Source organism: Dicentrarchus labrax, unplaced genomic scaffold (assembly GCF_905237075.1).
Source record: "Dicentrarchus labrax unplaced genomic scaffold, dlabrax2021, whole genome shotgun sequence".
In the NCBI taxonomy this organism is placed as follows: Eukaryota; Metazoa; Chordata; class Actinopteri; family Moronidae; genus Dicentrarchus; species Dicentrarchus labrax.
Window position 1 is genome coordinate 1,070,491 of NW_026136701.1, and position 20,239 is coordinate 1,090,729.

General features: G+C 39.6%; 1 protein-coding gene across 1 annotated transcript in view; it reads right to left on the reverse strand.

Annotated features, from left to right (window-relative positions):
• Positions 1–271: 271 nt before the first annotated feature.
• The window catches only part of LOC127369744 (potassium voltage-gated channel subfamily B member 2-like), a 29,574-nt gene continuing 9,606 nt past the window's right edge, over positions 272–20,239 (reverse strand). The window contains exon 3 of the mRNA XM_051411413.1: positions 272–6,553. Within this exon, the coding sequence (XP_051267373.1) occupies positions 4,538–6,553 (2,016 nt within the window). The 3' untranslated portion in view covers positions 272–4,537. The remainder of the gene's footprint in view (positions 6,554–20,239) is intronic.

The following is a 20,239-nucleotide window of genomic DNA, read 5'->3' on the forward strand; positions in this document are numbered from 1 at the left end:
TTGTAAGGCACAGGAGATGATGCAGTGAAGACCTTTTCCAAAACTATTCCCAAGGTGATCTTAAGCCCTGCCTTTCTATCTAAAGAGTATTGTCGAATACTGATGCTAGAGGACGGTGTCTTAAATTATTTTACCTACTGCAGCTTTAAATTGCCATCTGACTGCCAGTGACCCTGGAGCTTTTGGGGCCCACTTTGCCAAGTTGGAAGTCCAACCCTGCCTCCATCTGTAAAACATACACGCATGCATACAAAAACACACAAGCCAAAAATGGGTCACATGAACATGTTTATTTGTCTTGCATATTGGTTACTGAATCAAAAGTCCCTATCATTCACTATCATTATGTTGACTTACAAATAATGACACTGACTAATAATCACACAGGCTACTGTTAAACAAAGTAGATGAGGATGGAAGATTTGGAACATTAAAGACAAAATAAAAGGAGAGCAGGCAGGAGACAAAGAAGCAGGTTTTGAGTTTCTGGTTTGTATGATTGTTTCTAACTATACAAAACCCAAATGTTAACAACAAATGGAGGTTGTGTGTCATTTTTCAGATTGTGCATAGGATAGCCAAAGCAGTGTTTATATGGTCCCTGATCTGCAGCAGCTTTATGTACCACAGGGCCACATCTCATCAAACCAGGCACAGTTGTACTGTTCTGGAGTAGCACATTCCTTCCACATGTGGACAGAGGTGAACTAGCACTGTACAGAATATACTTCACCACTAAATCATTCTCACTTGGGCAGAGCGTGCCTTTGCTACCATGTTCCCAAGCTGCAGTCTGTAGCTTTTGAAAATGAGATTCAGTTACTTATAATTAAGTTGCATCAGGTTATTTTGGTTAAGAATAGGTTGTTGTTAAGGATTAAGAAAGTTTTGGTCATAGTAGTTGGTCGCTGGTCATGGCCTGTTCCTTTACATATCAAGCAAATAGCATGGTGTTCATTTTTTTCGTATTTTAAATACAAAGGATTTCTAGTGAGATCCCTCTTTGTTCAGTAAAGGACTCTTAATATTCTCGACTGGCCTGCTTGGGATACAGAGTCCAAGAAACTGTGAATACAGTTGGACTCTGGTGCTCTTCAACTCAAGTTTTTATCTCTAAAACTACTGTACAGAAGTTGATGTTGACTCACATGCCCCTACTGTGATCATTTACCACATGCTGTGGTGGCATCTTTCTTTGTCTCAACCATATCCTATTGATCCTTCCTAAGTCCCGTGCCTTTTGGAACCTTGGCCAACTTTCTCCTTTCCTGTACTTAGATATGCTGTGTGCTTTGCTCGTCTATGTTGAATAGACACATTTTGCAGATGGTTAAAATATAAAATTGACATAGGCCTATTTCTCTCTTTAACCCCAACCAGTTGAGTCAGATGACCTAGAGCCAGGGTCTGCCCGAGGTTTCTTTTTCCTTGCCACTGTCACAAAGTGCTTTCTCACGGTTGGGTCTCTGTAAATAATTTTGTAAGGTCTAGACCTGCTCTATTGGAAGATATATGCTCTGAGATAACCTGTGTTACGATTTGGTGATATACAAATAAAACTGAACTGAATATATATAGTCACATCATAAGTTAGCTAATGTAAGCAAAACACTAACTAACTAGGTAGCTACATCAATCATTAGCTTGTGTTTTGCTAACATTAGCTATTAGATGTAACCAGCTAATGATTAATGTAGATTAGCTAGCTGGTTAGCCTAGCACATAGCATATTTGGGAAAGGAGAAAGCTGACTGAGGTTCAGACTGAAGCTTGCTCAACTGTTACTGGGTCAATTGAATGTCACTGTTCATTTAGTATAGTGCTGCAGTTTAAATATATACACAGTAATATGTATCACCAATGTGATCCAAGCTGAATTTACTACCGAACATAACCAAAGCCACTGCTTTCCACAAAAAGTTGCATTTGCTGAAAGAAAAAATGACATTGTGGCACAGTGAGGGTAGAACTGTAAGCTAAGTTGCATGAAAACTAGATGACAGACACTGAAGTTGATTAGAGAACAACACAAAAGTAAAGGTATGCAAAACCTGATAACCTGAGGGTTTGCATATCAGCATGTCTACTAAACAGAGATAAACGAGAGAAAATAAGAACAAAAAAAACAAAAAACCCCAAAAAACATCTGGCCATATTGAGGATACAGGTTTTTTTTCACCTTCTCATAAATTGTCTATTTATGAAAAGGCACCCATTTTTTAAAATATACTGAGATGTTAACAGCAACACACAGTTCCAAGTTCCTCTTATAAAAATGCAGTTTAGTTTTAACTGACAACAAAAAAATGACATCTTCATCTAGAAGAGTGAGTATGTATAACAAAGTTATAATTCATGTTTTACTTTACTCTGCTCGGTGCATGCGAGTAATCCATTGTGCACACAATTAAATGTTCGTTTGAATGTGTCAGCATGCGTTAAAATCAATGCACAGCCAATCTAATAAAACGATGTCCATTAAATAAGATTACAAAGAGTGCTAAAGAGGCATCAGGTCCTTTCATTCAAGTGCCTTGAGAATGCCTGTAGAGGGCACTCTTACACTACCTTCACAATACAATCAGCACCCTTGCAAAATAAGTCACACCAACACACTCCCTCTCTTTATCTCTCTCCAGTCATCATATCTAAATATATGCTGGGTAGAACAGTACAAACAGTATGTGGGGCCACATGAATTCAGGGGCCACCTCCTTCAGTAGTGAAGCCTCTGCAGGACGAAAGCCAGTAGGGTGAACCTGCACCTCCTCCGTCAAAGGACAGATTATTTGTTTATTGCCACCTGGTCTTATTTCGATAGATTAATCGGATGCCGCCTCTTCCCCCATTCAAATCAGACACATACTTTGTTTGAATCATACTGAGGCCCTAGAGTGGTGGGTCTGTACACTGTATTGTTTTTTTTGGTGATATTGTTACAGTTTAGCTTTGTTTTCCCTTGTTGGATCCAACCCTTCTGACTGTCTGACTGCCCATTTTTCTTGACCTGCTGGTCTTTATGATGATGAAATGATGGCCAAAACTACAAAACAAGAACCCCCGCTGTAATAAACGGCAATTATTCTTAAATAAGACACTAGTCTCACAGAGACCAAAACAGATGGTGTGTTTGGGTGCTCTTCATCAACTCCAATACTACTACATACTTACTTGATGTTACTGAAGTCAAAAGGGCTCCAGAAGGGAGACCTGAACACACCGTTAAACAAGTGGCCAGTCAATGTCTTGATAAAGGATGGGAAAAGAAGGTCACAGGTCAAGCTTCATCAACCTATTATGTCACATTCTGTATAGAAATGCATGACACTGAAGGAGGAGCCCCTGAGCTGGGACACAGGCAGTGTGTGATGACCCGCACATGAGTGATCAGTAAACTTGTCCACTTGTGCGCTTTCCTCTCTGTCTTTATGTCTATATATATATCTGCTCATTTCACCTGTCTCTTTATGATTATATAGTGCTTTATCCTAAGCAATTTCATTTTTTAGGATTTTTTTATTCCAGAAGTGTATGCAAACATTGATCTAGCAGTGAATACAATAGCCTTAGCATCCCTATTCTACTCCCTTTTCACCTTTGAGACCCTACTTTCATTTCAGGTATAATAGAAAAAGGAGGGACAAAAATTAACAACCAAAAAAACAGAAACATACATAAAACAGATACATTGTTGAAGTACTGAGACAAATATCAGTGTTCAGGACTCTTTGAATATACAATGTTATCTGTGTCCATTGAAGTAATAAGAGTGGGACTTTTAGTCCTGTATCATGTGCTTGTGATTGTCGAACGAAATACTGGTCTGACACAATGATGAGTAAGCAAGACCCAAAATACGGAACAAAGACTCATCATCGTTTTCTTGTTTTTTCAAGTTTTTTAAAATATCCATTTTTAAAAGTTGCTTAGGCAATTGTAAAAAATATTATTTCCTTCCACCTTCTGTCTTTCCTTGGTGTTATTGGTCCGTCGTAAGAAATAGGGCTAAATAGCAAGCAATAGGAAACTGTAAATTATACCTGTTGAGCAGTACACAAATACTCTTCAGGGTAGTCCTAAATATTCTCATTCACACAAGGCTTCATTTATGCTCACATCTGAGCCCTTAAAGATTAATCAGTTGTCACTGCAGCATATCAGTCTAGTCTTCAAATAATAAGTCAATAACACTGGCATGAGACAGTGTCTTTCAAATAGAACCCAGACAGTGGGCACATGCTTGTGACTTCCCTCAATGTCCAGCAATAAAGCCATGTGACAACACTCCAGAGATGTCTGTTTCCTGAAAAAAGAGATGAACGTCCAAGGGTCTTGTGAACGTCCAAGGGTCTTGTGAGATATGACGAGTGCATCTCTCCAGAAAAACTACAGCTTTTTAACAATTAATGTGTTTTTGTCCTCTTTAGGTAATAGGTGTTACAGTTTATTCTGGGTAGTTGCTGTCATCCATCCCATCAATCTTTTCCTCAACCCGTCCATTTGGGTCCCTGTCTGTGAACCTTTCTGAATTTTGGGCTCACATGCTCGTTTCACAGGGCGGTGTCAGGCTTCCGTCCAGAACGATGTGGTTTTCCCGTTTCTCTTCACTTTGTTCTACTGCCTCCCTTCCTTCTACTTCCTCCCCTCCCTCCATAGTTAGTAACTCCTGGGTGCAGTTGAGTGGGCTGGTTTTAGATGACAGTGGGCTAGCACTGCTGCCTGAGCCGACAACAGACCTCTCCATGTGATTCCTTCCCTGGTGGCTTAAGCCTGTGAGCTGCCCTTCACCTTCTAAGCTTATGGCTGCTGAGCCCTCACCTCCCCCCTGGGAATTGCTTGGACTGACAGATTGCTGGGCCAGAGACGCAGATTGCAAGATCGACAGCGGAGACTTACCTTCCTGCGTTGCGGAGCTAGGAGAAGTAGAAAACCTGGTAACCATGTCATCGGAAAGTAACTGAGCAAGCTTGGCTGAGCCAGCAGAGGCTGGGGTTGTCACAGGTGTCATCACTGCCATTAGCACATCCTCTTGGGATCCAATGAAGTCAACCTTGATGGCTCTTGTGTTTTGAGGGCTGCCATAATCTCTTAATGAGCTACAGATGCTGTCATAGGTCACCCCAAAGTTTTCCACACTCTGTTGCACCACACCCACATCTCCAGTCCCACTTCCTCTGGGACTGGACACAAACTCATACAAACCCTCTTTGATTATGGTCATTGGCTGGATGCTGCCAGGGGCCCTGTTTGCCTCCATGGTGCTGATCTGACTTAGATCCAAGGGAGGGGGAATACGCTGGAGTCTAGCACCAGTTTGACCACTTTCAGCATTGGGGAGCAGAGAGCTTCTTTCTCCTCTTTCAACAGAAAAATCATCAGCCACATTAGAGGATTTTCTATTGATGTTCAGTTCAGGTAAAGTTTGCAGGGTTTGGGTTGAGAATACTTTCATCTCCATCTGCTCCTCAATATTTTTTTGTTCTGGGATGGTTGCTGTCTCTTTGTTAGTGTCATCTAGCCACTTTGCATTGAGATGTTGAGGGGTAGCTTTGTTGGATAAAAGCTTGACCCGTTCAGGGGAACCTAGCTGAGCCACTTCTTGGTAATGTGAATGCTGGGACTTGCCTGGGCTACCCACATCTGTATTGCTGTAGTGTTTGTGGTAGCTCCAGCGGCTGGGTGACAGGTGATTGTCCACAGAACACTTACTGTCCTCTTTCTTTTCCACCAAGACATCTGTGAGTTCCATACTACGTGCAAAAGCATCTTTTAGGTTAATAGAAATAATACTCCCACTCCTTTTGGCTCTTTCAAGAGCTTCCCTCCTCTTAATGGCCTTCTCTTGCCTCTTCTGCTCTCGGTAGAACTCAGAGAAGTTGTTGACAATGATTGGGATGGGAAGGGCAATGACCAACACACCTGCTATGCAGCAGAGCCCTCCTACAATCTTGCCCAGCAGGGTTTGTGGGTAGATGTCTCCGTAACCAACAGTGGTCATAGTAATGGTAGCCCACCAGAAAGAGGCAGGGATGCTGGTGAATTTGGTGGCGTCCTCATCCTTCTCAGCAAAGAACACCAAGCTAGAGAAGATCATGATGCCCATGGCTAAGAAGAGGATCAGCAGACCCAACTCATTATAGCTCCTTCGCAAAGTGAAGCCCAAAGACTGGAGTCCTGTTGAGTGCCTGGCTAGCTTCAGGATCCTCAGGATCCTCATTATTCGGAAAATCTGGACCACACGGCGTACATTCTGGAACTGCATCACACTCTTGTTGGACTCAGTTAGGCAGAGGGTCACATAGTAAGGCAGGATTGCCAGCAGATCAATGATATTCAGTGGTGCTTTAATAAAATTCCACTTGTTAGGTGCTGAGAGCAAGCGGAGGATGTACTCCATGGTGAACCAGGCAATGCAGACAGCTTCCACATGGGCTAGGCTGGGGTTGTCATTGAACTGGCCAAATTCATCTACCACCTGGAGCTCCGGAAGAGTGTTGAGGGACAACGAGATAGTTGAAATGATGATGAACAAGATGGAGATCATAGCCAGGATCTGAAAGACAAAGACAAGATTGTGGGTTACTCTTATTTGGCACTTTAACACTGTTAATGTGAGCATGTTAGCTTGCTGATATTAGCATTTTGTTGAAACCTGCTGTGTATAATTACAACCTCACAACCAGTGTTGCTAGATTTAATAAAGTTTGCCCTGTGGCACTAGAGAAAAGTCACTTTTTGACCAATGCTCTTAAGGTGGTTGAGCCCTGGAAGTTGTGTCATGTAATGCATAGTAACAGTCACTTTGTAACCCCTGGACCCTCTTCAGTTTGCCAGCCAGCCAAAAGGTGGGAGTGGAAGTTGCATCTTCCTGCTTTGCCGTACCTATGCTCACCTGGACAGGCTGGGTAGCTCTGTAAAAATCATGTTCCTTGATTTCTGTGTTCAACACCATGGCCTGCTGTGGAGCAAGCAAGAAGATGCTCCCCTGGTGTCCTGGATTGTGGACTGGTCGGCCCACAGTATGTTAGACTGCAAGGCTGCGTGTCTGACACAAAATATGGGGGCCCCAGAGAGTTATGTCACCCTTTCTGTTCACCCTTCACATTTCAGACTTCAGATACAACTCCAAGTACTCAGTTGCATCAATTTTAAACATTATTTTTGTAATTTGTCTCTTGTGAGTCCCAAAACCTATTGAAAGTACAATACTACTATTATTACTAAATAAACAGTCAGTCTCACTGATGTTTGTCTATGTCGGTCATATTGAGGCCATAGAGGTTTCATAAGCAGTTAAAAACGAATTGTAGTAAGTTTAAGTAATAGTACCAACACAACAATATAACAAACTTTTAAGTACTTTATATACAGTTATGTAGGTAGTCCAGTGATTCATAAACTAGGGGTTCGGCACCTCCAAAAGGTCACCAGATTAATTTGATGGGTCATGAGATCAGAGAGTCAGTGGGAAAGGAAAAAAGAAGAAACAAAGCTCTGATATACAGATGTGTTTGCAGTTTTTGGAATCTTTCTCTATTTGCTTTTTGTAAAATATTGGATACTTTTATTCAGTTCATTGTTATACAGTATATAGTATATAGTGCCAAATCACAACAGAAGTTGTCTCAAGATACTTTCCAAGGTCTAAACAGTACTCTTTATAAGTTTATTTACAGAGACCCAACTGTTCCCACAACGCACTTGAAGGAATTGGTCTTTTTTGCCCCAGTATATTTTACTTCACAGATGATTTATGAACCTTTCAAATGCCCCCAGGCCCCTGTTCATTCTTGCTCCTGATTTGAAGCTACTAGTGCTACTTCTCACAGCATATCTCACTTTAAAGTTGAGCTTCAACCCCACCAGTTCCTAACACCTCTGATTAAAAAAACAACAACGGTGGAACCCTAATGTCCGAGCCGAGTGAGGCAGCTGAAGCATGTGCGGTCTGAGTCTTCTCTCTACAGCCCTTGCTAGGACATTTCAGGATAATTGTAATAGGATTGTGTTGCTATCTATAGAAAGGATAGAGAGAGGTTAGAAGTGTTTACTCATTCTTTCCTCCCCCAACAGGAAGAATCAAGGAATAGTTAGACACCCCCAATAAAAGCTTTATACTAAAATAAAATCATTAAAAAGGGTCAGAAAAATTGGTGATGGTATGAGAACTCTGAATTGTCTATTACAAAACACACTGCTAGCACACACATTAGCTTCTACTATTAATGTATAAAGGTCGTGTGACTTTAAAGATACACTCCCTGATTTTGTTAGTGTTCACTGAGTGCCTAAAAAGGTTGTAATGTTTTAATAAAATGAATCCTTTAAATAGTCAGAGTGATGCACTAATGGGTGGAATGTCAGTTCAACAGTCAAACTGCAGTATCTACTGTTTTCAGATCAGTTAAAGGAGTAAGCTCCTCCCTTTTCTATTTACATAATGTGAACTCTGGTTTAGAATGGTTTAAAAGCAAATACCTGCATTTTCAAATAGTCATGTTATGGATATAATGTTGTCATAGTATACCTGCAATTTAATTCATATTTCCCTGACTTTGACAGCTTGAAAGAGCTTTAAATTGGTAAACTTTTAATTATGTAACCATAAGTCCTATGGAGTCTGGAGTGTGCCACTGGACGACTTTCTAACTATTTAAAGATAATCTATAATAGAAATCCAAATTTTGTAAGTAAAATGAGAAAAAGTATTCTGCTTCTTTATTCTGTCTTTAGATCATAAATTCTAATCATTATTTTGATAAAATCTCAGAATTTGAATTGGTGTCATTGCCAAGAAGGAATTTCACATACAAGGAATTTGGCTTGGTATATTGGTGCATAATAAAGATAGAAAAGAGAAACAGATAGACAATATATACAAATATAATGTATCAATGTAATAGAAAATAATAATTGAAATTTAAAATGGAATTGCAAAATTAATTTATTATCATTCTATTTACACATCTGTCTTCTTATTATAATCCATTGAACAATTATTTTTTTACTTTAACATTTCACTTTAATGTAAAGAGTGCTCACTTTAATTTGCATATCACCTAAAAATTAAATCTATAAAGATCCAGAACCAATTTGAATTTAAATCCTTGAATGAGTAAGAATAATGAATTGAATAATGGATTTTAAAAAAAATGTTTTTAACTTTTCATATCGAGGACTGCAAACTAAGACAGCCCTTCATAAGAATGAGTTCTTAATCTAGTATGCCCTTTGTTAGATTTAAAGACACATTGAATTTCCCCTTGGGGATGAATAAAGTATCTATCTTTTCTTTCAAGGCGTGCAGATAATCTGCCACTCAAAAACTAAAGAAGAAGTAAGGTTATTAATTTAGATGCTTCTGCAATGGATTAGGCATCACTAATCTTTACATATGGACTTTTTTATTCTGCTATGAAAACCGTCCCTCTGACTCATCCTGAGAAATCATGTGATGGAAGGATTGTCTTGGCCGTTTCCGGATGATGATGATGATGATGATGATGATGATGATGTGCGTCTGGTCTATCAGAGCCGTGTCAAAGGACACCGAGCATTACAGCATTACACAGTGTACACTATTTCTGCTGCTGAATAATCCTCATTCAGACATTCAGAGTGACTTTGCTCAGACAAAAACAAGATTTTTTTTAGTTAAAACTGCAAAGGCAAGCAATAAAAAGACAAGTGAGAGAAAGATGAGAGAGATGATAGATAGAGAGCTGAGGAGGGACAAAGGAAAGTAGAGGGCAGGTGTATCAAAGTGTGTCCACCCTGCAGCGTCTTAATGGCTTAATGGCTGCCAAATGCTGTGACCTTGGCACCCAGGGCAGATTTAAAGCAGTACCAGGAATACACAAGCTGCTTTAGAAGCTGCGCAGTGGAGGAAGAATTAATGGAGGCTCCACATTGAAGATTCAGCTGATCAATAACACTGTGAGTTTGTATCACAGCGAGCCACTGACAAAAAGAACTGGAAACAGAAACAGTGAGTTCTGTGTGCCTTCGTCACACTGCGATTATGAACAAAGTGTACCCTGGACTTCTTAATGACTCTGCCAGCCCTGCAACCTTTTTTTGCTGGTCCTTGAATGACTGGATACCCATGAAATGTGGAATATATATTGATGAGGATGAATGCTAATGTTTTGGTGACCCCCAGAAAACCATCTGTTTATGAGAAAAGAAGATAGAATGATGACGCTACCCGATTTAATTTTGTGCTTTTGTCTCTATATTTTGACGGTGTAGTTGTGTGTATTCAAGGGTCAGATAAACACACACACACACACACACACACACACACACACACACACACACACACACACACACACACGCACACACACACAGACACTCACACACACTTACATGTATATGATGATTTACAGTGGCAGACTCAGGCTGTTTGAGGGACAGGGGTGAGAAAAGCAAAGAGCACACAGAAAACGGATGCATTTATAGTGAAACAGCGTGGTCAGGGTTAGGATTAGCACCCTAGAGGCCACTTGACAAATTATTATTATTTTTTAATAGAAAGGCACCCTAGAGGACATTTTATTGTGTTTTATACACCATAGGCTTTTATTACCAGTGTTGATTCAAATCTGTTCACTGCTTCTGTTACCACTAGTATTGTATAATATACTGTATTATCGTTCTACTGGTACTACTACACCAGAGATTAAGTAAACCTTGTAGAATTCCACACAAACATGAACCATCATGCAAACACTCCTGCACATACACACACACCAAAGGGCTAACACATACACACACAGAGGGAGAGAGTAAAAAGGGAGGATGTCAGACAGCTGAGGAGGAAATCAGAGAAATTGACGGAGAGAGAAAACACAAGACAATGAAAGCATGGATGAAGGGACTGGGCAGAGAAACCCAAGCCCTGATCAATATGTGGAGGTATTTCTGGAACAACAGGGACAGGATCTGTTGCACAGTTGCAGTTTCTGCAGAGGTCAATGCAGTTTATCTATAAAGCCGCTGCTCTCACCACTCATATTGTTTTCATCTGTTCCATACACTGAGGTCATTCTGATATTCACCCATTCATCCATTTATTAACCCATATACACATACACATAAACAATCACTGTGATTAACATTAGGTTGCCTTGTTCACTAATGGAAAGGTAATTGTGGATATTGACTACAGTGTTAAAGATACACCCACATATTCTACCATCACAATGAGGATTGGATAAGTTACTGCCATAACACAGTGCAGCACACACTGAGTTGCAACATTTCATCAGCGGACACATCAGCATTTTTCATTTTACAGATATTATCAGTCAACACAGACACATAATTTGAAATAATATCTGATATACAGTTGCAGAGAGTTGTGGTTGTGTTGCAAAAATTAGCTGTAACCAAGGTGATGTGAGGCCTTGGAAAACTCTGGGAGGAAATCCGGGGGTTTAAAGGTGCTATTAGGGGAAGTAGCATCAAGGAGCCATTTAGCCTTTCACCCCCTCCTATTTAGAAGTCAACCAGAGTGGGGTGGTAAGGAGTACCCCTGAGTTGCTAACACTATGTTATGTTTACTTTGCCTGGTTTCCACCAATTAGAGGCATAGTCATTTTTGACTTCCAAGAAATCGCTCCAGTTTAACCCCCAAGAATAGCATTTTGATTTTTTGCCTTGGGGAGTAACAAAATGTCAAAATATAAGTATAAAAAAGGTACAGAGAAACCTACCTAATCAGATTACAGTTACATTTAGTACAAATGGGGATTATTCGGGCCCGAGCACTGACCGTGCGAAGGCCCTATTGTATCTGTAAAGATTATTATGTAAGTAACAAATTAATCGCATTTTTGGAGGCTTTCTCACGCTTGAAAACGCATTAAATGCAGGGCACATATCAGTCATGGCGAAAAACTTCTGATTTTCTAGGGGTCCACTACGAGCATGGCAAAATGGTCCCTCAGGGGCCCATAAACTGTATCACCCACAGCACACCCCGACATGCGCCGTGTGCGAGGGCCCATTCATCACTGCTTGCAGTTTTAATTAGTCCACACATTGCAACACTTCACACGTCTCACAACAGTCCAGAATAAAACCATAGCTCATCGTACAGTCCCAATTCATTTTCATGGCCTCTAGTGAAAAGATTTCACTGGGTCCAATTGTCTCCATTATTTTATCTTTAAAGCAAAGGGAACAACATTACATTACAGTGTAAATTCTGCCTTCCAGCTGTGAAAATGGTATATAGGCTACTGCCTGAATAAACTTAATTATACAAACAGGAAATGGGAGCTAGCTACTGAGAGACTGCATGGAAAATGAGACTTAAGTCAATGTTAAACAAGACAAAGTCAGTGTATCATTAAGATCTGAACACCGTGATCAACCTTGATTTTTTCACACCAAAACACACACACACACACACACACACACACACACACACACACACACACACACACACACACACACACACACACACACACACACACAAAGATAGAGAAAGAGAGGGAAAAACAGCAGATATAATAAAGACAGAAAGAGTCAGGATTATAGTAATTACTCCAAAGAGAAGCCTCTGGCTGCTCTGTTTGACACACAAGGCTGTAATTAGCCAAACATGCTATGTTATTAGCCATCCAGGCAGGGTGATAACTACAACACCTACACTGAACCACAATGGAAGCTGCTCCACTGCGGATCTGTTGGCTTAAGGTCATTCGATGAATCAGAGACAGGCTTTTGTGATCTTCATGTTTGATTTTAAAAACTCATCCAAATGTTAAGATAAGATAATAAGATTTTAATTGTAGCAAATATATATATATATATATATACAAAATGTGTACACTTCAACGACTGCAGCATAAATACTGATTAATGATACAATGTAACACCAATAGTTGTATTTCAGACCAACCTGAACAAAACACTGTCTGCGGTCTAGCAGTCCCAAAACGAAAACGGTAGGAATCACTGTTTGGGTAAATACACCTCTACTTGTGGCACCACAGGAGCTGCTGGAGCTTCTGGCTGATACAGCTGATGATGATTGCAACTTAACAGACACTTCACCCAGTCATATTTAGCCTCTTGCTAGTGGGGGCAAGGCTAAAACACTGCAAAAAATAGTCTCATATTTTTTGCAAAGCTGTTTCTCTCAGTATGTCCACAAAAATCATTAGGACGCTTGCAAATCAAAGTGTACAAATCAGCTCCATTTTCTGCATAAATGAATATAATTCAGAATCACTGTTAAATGCCTCAACATAACAAGCTCTTAGTTTCTACTTGCTCCTGATGCCGTGTATCGGTGTGTGAATGTGTATGAATGTTAGTTTCTGTTCGATGGACTTTGCCATCACTGAGTGAATGTGTGTGAAAGGGTGAATGTGGCACGTAGTGTAAAAGCACTTTGAGTGGTCGGAAGACTAGAAAGGCGCTATACAAGTACAGGTCCATTTACTATTTACCATTTACTAGTTTTATCAAAAATGGTTATCACAACATCCACTTACTAGGTTTTTGTGGAGCTTTCACCCACATGTGGACTGAAAATGGACTGTTTACGATTTTTATCAAGTCCATCCTCTGAAAGTTACACTACGACAAATCAGGGAAGATTAACAGAATAAAAACATGTGGGGTGTATAGGCTCTGTGGGGTAAAGCTGCAGCAGGTGCAATTTTGTCCTTTAATTATAGTGAGCTCTCCCTTTTGACCAAGACAGACAAGTTGTAGATTTGTTTTTTTAACTTTTCAGATGGATCTTTTCATCAGGTATCACAAGGAATCACAGGAAACCTTTTGAGTCATTCTGTGCAGCAATCTTATGTAAGTCCTTCAGCCAAAATTAAGCCTTAAGTGTTTTGTGCAACCAGTCCCAGATCTTTGACCCTCAGCCTGAGTCAAACACATCCATCACAATTACAATGACATATGCACATGCAACACTTTTGAGGGTCATCAGAACAAGCCTCTGTCACTGGAGTTTTATGTTTATTTGTGCTTTATGACTTTGAGGTTTGGGAGATCTCTATTAATGTGAATCTGTTGCACTGCAGAATATGAAGCTCCTAACTCCTCCTGACCTGGAGCTGACAGGTTGGCTAACACAAGGTCAGTTTAATGAATATGTAGCATTTACATAGTACTCTCTGTAATAATACTGGCATTAATCAGCTACTGAAGACACCTAAAGTAGTGGACAAACAAAAAAGCAGGGGAAAAAGGGAGCTTGTGGGCTGGTACATACAGTATGACATGGAGACATTTGCCAACAAAACAATTACAGTGGACAGGATGAGCCTTGCTATAGATGGCAGACCACTTTGGATCGGTCTCTCTCCTGTTGGAGTGATAAATCATTCTCATTTGAATTAAAGCGTTCAGTATCGGAAATCTACAGTGCATTAGTGAATTCTGCTGCTCCTCTCGAAGGCACGGGGCCAGTAAAGTGTAGACCTCTGAGGAGTCACTTACTATCTGTGAAAGCATGCTTCCTGCACAATGCTGAAGGAGTCACACAACAAACAGCTCATTGTTGCCTCTTACAATGTCCTGAAGTTCACTTAGGATTTCACAATGAATTTAATAACTCAAGTGTTGAATGATTGCTAATTAGTAAATCATCAAAGAGCTGAATGCCAGTATAATACTATAGAGAAATGCTGCTTATATTTTAACTGCTGGCACACCATGTTGGGTATGAGAATAACGCTGGACTTCCTCTCCAAACTACTGTAATTCATTTAAAAATTCATGTAAAAAATACTTTTTGTTTTACTTAATCACAGTTTAATAAGGCAAGCAAGTTGGACAGTCAGACAGTAATCCCCAAACTATCTTACATAAACTATTTATGTGGAGATGAATCAAACACACAGAAAATGTTTGCTGAATTCACCCACTGCGGGTACACAAATACAGAGTCTACAGAGCTTTCTGAAATATTTTTAACAGATTTAGTAAGAACTAAACTAATACTGACCTTCATTTGAACCTACATATAAGTGGTTTAGATAATATAGTTCAACTGGTTCACGGCCTGGCTGCTGTTGTCCTGATCCACTTAGTAGTAAAGCGGTGTTTCGCTTCCCAGACCTCTATAATGAAGCTGATCATATTCAATAGAAATTATGGCCAAAATTGTAGGGGCCACCATAGAGCCACGTCATTATGTCACTGTAGATGTCTCCAACGCTAGATACTGTTACCAGGGTTATGCTAGCTGGCATATCTTGCTTGGCTAATGTTACGTTTGTAACAAAAGTGCTAGACAGCTAATAAATACATAGCCACAAAGTGCCCCCAGCCCCTGTTATATGCGGCATATTTACTTGTCAGGATATAGTGAAAGTTTTAGCAAATATGACAAAAGGTTATTTTAAAATATTTCTAAAAGTTACCTACTGCAGCTTTACATGCTAAGAATGAGTGTAGGAGAGTGTATAATACAATTCAAATACATTTATGAAATGTATCAAAGAGTAAGAGTGTTTTACTCGCCTGACCAGCAAACATCTCTGGCTCACTTGAGATGGCAAATGGACCTGTACTTGTATAGCGCCATTTTAGTCTTCCGACCACTCAGAGTGCTTTTACACTACTTCCACATTCACCCCATCCAACAGAAACTAACTCATTCATTCACATTCACACATAAGGTAAGGAGCAATTTGGGGTTCACTCCACTTTACGGTTCCCAAGCCAAGTCCCTACACACTGAGCTACTGCCGCCCCTAATATATCCTAAATGTTGCAGACACACAACATGGTGAGCCATTGCTGTATATGGAGAGTTTGACTCTAGGATGTTTTCACATTCTCATTCACATCTGCTGAAAGTGGAAAGTTTCTCTGTGCTCACTGAAAATCTGATTTTAGGGGCGGGGCCTACCAGCAGGATTTGTGTCATCATAAATAGTTCTAAAAAAATAAAATAAAAGTCCATCCTGGTCCAGTATGCAACTTGTACAGTGTGATGTAGAAACCTGAAGCCACCAATTTTTAGAAATGAACAACATTTGCATACTCAGAGATTCTGGAAGTTTTATGAGGTAGAAGACTTTCTAAGGATTATAATGTGAAAATTATACTTTTTTGCAGAAATTTCAGAATTGTTCCAGGCAGACTACTTTTATATATTATTATGTGACTGGAGGGCATATTTAAATAACATACTAATAATTTGTACAATAATGATACAGGCCAACATTTTAGTTCTGTAGTTTGTTGCACTGACCCTATAGTTTCTCTTCATGCTCAAAGACTATAACAAAGAACTATGACTGTAGCAGGATTAATCATTCCTGAGCTTCTCTTTTGCTCAACACCAATATGATAAACCTCTCTCCACTAATGAAGCCTTTCACTGAAATGTATCATAATACCAGATTTGTACATTCAACAATAAGGACACTGATTAACCTAATCTTAAACAACCATGGGAATACGCAGAAAATAGCATAGACAGGAGCACAGATATGCTTGTTTGTACATGAAGAAACATCCATAAAAAAACATTTAGGAAACTTTCTCAGACTATGCCCTTATGAGCTGCATGTGATCTTTGGCACAGAGCAGCAGATTGGAGCTATAGGTGGAGAGCTATGGCCCAGTGATTCATCTGAGAGACAGAGTGTGTGCTTCCTGCAGTGTGTGGCACATACACCAGGGGTGCTCAAACTTTTTCCCTTGGAAACTGAAACTTAATGGTGGGCCATGGGCCAAAAGCAAACGGCTATTGTAAAAATAGTAGGATCCCAAGTCCCCATAATCCCATAACCCACATCTGTTCTCAGGTTATGAACAATAATGAATAATTAAAGATTCTAGTAAGTAAGTGAATCATTATTTCTGTCCTTTCTAAACTGTTGATCATCATGTCCTTCATAACAATCTGCTGTGTTTGGCTGATCGTGTTTCATTCACAGTGATAGCAGAGAATGCTGGATTCTCATTGGCTGAAGGGGTTTCAGATAAGAGGCTGGCTCTACACATAGACTATATGGACAAAAGTATTCGGCCACCTGACCACTATACCAACAGGGACTGAAATGACATTGTATTCAAATACATATACTTTAATATGGAGTTGGTCCCCCTTTTGTAGCTATAACAGCTTCCACTCTTCTTGGAAGGCTTTCCACAAGATTTTGGAGTGTTTCTGTGGGAATTTACGCCCATTCATTCTGTAGAGCATTTATGAGGTCAGGCACTGATGTTGGACGAGAATGGTCAGGTCTCTGTGCGGCCAGTCAAGTTCTTCCACACCGAACTCATCAAACCATGTCTTTATGGACCTTGCTTTGTGCGCTAGGGCACAGTCATGTTGGAACAGAAAAGGGACTTCCCCAAACTGTTGCCACAAAGTTGGAAGCATAGTATTGTCCAAAATGTCTTTGTATGCTGATGCATTAACATAGCCCTTCACTGGAGATAAGGGGCCTTGCCCAAACCCTGAAAAACAGCCCCATACCATTATCCCCCTCCACCAAACTTCACAGTTGGCACAATGCAGTCAGGCAGGTAACGTTCTCCCAACATCAGCCAAACCCAGACTCGACCATCTGACTGCCAAACAGAGAAACGTTATTCGTCTCTCCACAGAACACGTTTCCACTGCTCCACAGTCCAGTGACGATGTGCTTTACACCCCTCCATTCGACGCTTGGCATTGGACTTGGTGATGTAAAGCCTGCATGCAGCTGCTCGGCCATGGAAACCCATTCCATAAACAGTTTATGCGCTCAAGTTAATGCCAGTGGAAGTTCAGAACTCTTCAGCTATGGAATCCGCAGAGTGTTGGAGACTTTTATGCACCGTCTTATTGCAAAGGTGGCATCCTATCATAGCACCACGATTGAAGTCACTGAGCTCTTCAGAACAACCCATTTTGCATCACAAATGTTTGCAAATGGAGACTGCATGGCTAGGTGCTTGACTTTATACACCTGTGGCAAGGGGTCTGATTGAAACAGCTGAATTCAAGAATTAACAGGTGTGGCCAAATACTTTTGTCCATATAATGTATATATGGCATCCTCGGCATTATTCTAATTCAAATATTTTTTATTGAGCCACAGGAAAATACATACAGTGTATTGTATCAGTGCTAATTTTCATCTATATAATTAAATATAAAATCATATTCATGTACATTTATATAAACCTGATGAAATAATGGAACAACATAAGACATTTGAACAAACTGAACATTTACAAAAATAATGGATAAAATAATTTATTTAGTGCGTATACAAAATGAGGGAGAAACAAATCTAAATCTAAATCTAAGAATAAGAGCATAAGGTGCTATACAAATAAAGTTTGATTGATTGAACCTGCTTGTTATTCTGTCTAGTTCTTTACATTTGGAAACTTCATAATTTGAAATAGAATAACCAGGGTTAAAAATTCTTATCACTTTTTTTGCATTGGTTAAAAAAGGGATATTGTCATGAGATAAAACCTTGGATCGCACAACCCCCCCCCAAATACCTTCTTCCTGCAGGTCAGACAGTGGACAGGACAGACTATGCAACCTGCCAACAGTTAGTCTATTTGCAGCAGCAGCAGTCCTGGTAAAAGCCCCAAAGGAGATTAAGCCATACTCCTAAATCATACTCTGTGTGTGTGTATGTGTGTGTGTGTGTGTGTGTGTGTGTGTGTGTGTGTGTGTGTGTGTGTGTGTGTGTGTGTGCGCACTATGAACAGGTGACTGTGCATGTGGACATTTTGTCATAACTTGTTTCAAACCCACATGTACAGAATAGAGAACATATATGTGTTTTACCTTATTAAACTGTATATTATTTCTAGTTATGAAAGTGGTAAAAATATCCATGTATTCAGCAACATTACATAGGTTTGACCGAAAGGAAGAGTAAAAGGAACTGAAATTAAACAATGCTGTTAAAAAAATATAATCATAGCCAAAAATAAGAAGATTACACAGATTATGTAAAGTGTCTGAAACTAATCTCTATTATTGGAACACTCATATTATCCAATAAAAGGCCAAACTATTATGGATAGTTGCCCATCTGGACTTTGTGTGTGTGTGTGTGTGTGTGTGTGTGTGTGTGTGTGTGTGTGTGTGTGTGTGTGTGTGTGTGTGTGTGTGTGTGTGTGTGTCTTCCAAATGGCCAGGTAATGCTCCTGTTCTAATCAGCAGTAGCACTGAGCTGTTCTGTACATGTCATCGAGAAGAGGCCGTCTTATTGGTTAAGAGCTGAACTGCATCACCGCTGCTACAGGGTAGCACATGGCTGGTGTCAGTGCAGAGTGGCCTAAGCAGCTTCCCTCCTGCTGACACTACTGTTCCAATGTGGTCACATGGATCTCTGAAGGCCAGTACTGGCGTATTTATAGAGTCATGAACTATAATGAGAATCTTCTAATATTTATTTGTACCCTGGAAACAAAATACCCAGTAAAAGTTATTAATCAGGAATGTGTCTGTAACTTACAAAAGTTAGTGCCACCTAAAATTATTTGTAAAACAGTTAGTTAGTTTACCTAAAACTGAGTTAGTGTAACTTAAAGATTTTGTTGTTCAACAATGTTTTGAGTTTAATGAACTTATCTGGTTTTACAGTGATTATTATTAAATGTAATGTAAAGTTAAAGTAATATAAAGTAATATATAACATATCATAATCTTATTTCCCATTCCCATCTTTCTAACCACATATCTTTTACTGTTTTTCGTGTCTTTTATTTGACATGCACTGTAAATCCTAGCAACATATCTTAATAAAAGTAAGCTAACATAACTTAATCATATGTCAGTTGTTTTAACAGGTAATAAAAAATAATCTGCTTTAGTGGAATAAGACTGTGTGAGGTCAATTCATATGGAAACATTTGTTTAAAGAAGATGCCTTAAAGGTAATCCTACTTTATTCAGAGAAATAACACATTTTAAATACATTTGGAGAAATTCTGCACATGAGTATAATATACCTACTAGTTTTAAGTTCAATTAACTAGAGGGAATTGTTACAAATACCTTAATTACCTCAACAATAAAACATGTTTCATTTGAGAGCATGTTTTAATATTTAAATTGTTGGAGGTAATAAACTTAAACAGTTTAAGGCAATTGGTTTCTGGTGAGCCTAAAATGCACAATAGCAGCACCCTAGCTCTGTTTAACCTGAATGGAATTAACTATGAGGTACAACATCTAATTATTAAAGCTTTTGTTGTACTGCGAGCAATCACATTCAGTGTCAGCTCAAAA